At 61.7% G+C, this 399-nt stretch overlaps 1 protein-coding gene across 1 annotated transcript in view; it reads left to right on the forward strand.

Moving 5' to 3' along the window:
- Positions 1–399, forward strand: part of LOC100965552 (integrin beta-2-like) — an 18,259-nt gene continuing 17,860 nt past the window's right edge. Inside the window, 1 exon segment of the mRNA XM_023518108.1 lies at positions 1–154. Coding sequence (XP_023373876.1) covers positions 16–154 — 139 coding nt within the window. The 5' untranslated portion in view covers positions 1–15.

Here is a 399-nt window from a genome sequence, read left to right on the forward strand (position 1 = left end):
CGGGAGCAGCTGCTAATGAGGGGCTGTGGGCCTGATGACATCATGGACCCCAGGAGCTTAGCCGAAGCCCAGGAGAACCAGGAGGGAGGCCAAAAACAGCTGTCCCTACAAAAAGTGACACTTCACCTGCGACCAGGTAGGGCAGCCTCAGTGGGTGTGGGCCGGGCACCCGTGTGGTGGGTGTTTGGGCCTCTGCTGGGAGCTCAGCCCTCCTCTGGGCTGTCGTGGCTGACCAGGTCAGACATGTGTCCAGGCTGGATGCCAGGGTGGGCTGATGAGCCCCAAAGACAGCTGGATATGGCAGGCCAGAGTCTGAGATCCACCTTGGCCCTTCCTCTCTGTCCCCAAGTGTGTTTCCCCCCAAACCCCACTGTCGAGTCTGGACAGCTGGGCCCCCTT

Source organism: Otolemur garnettii, unplaced genomic scaffold, assembly GCF_000181295.1.
Source record: "Otolemur garnettii isolate 467f Iridium unplaced genomic scaffold, OtoGar3 scaffold00128, whole genome shotgun sequence".
In the NCBI taxonomy this organism is placed as follows: domain Eukaryota; kingdom Metazoa; phylum Chordata; class Mammalia; order Primates; family Galagidae; genus Otolemur; species Otolemur garnettii.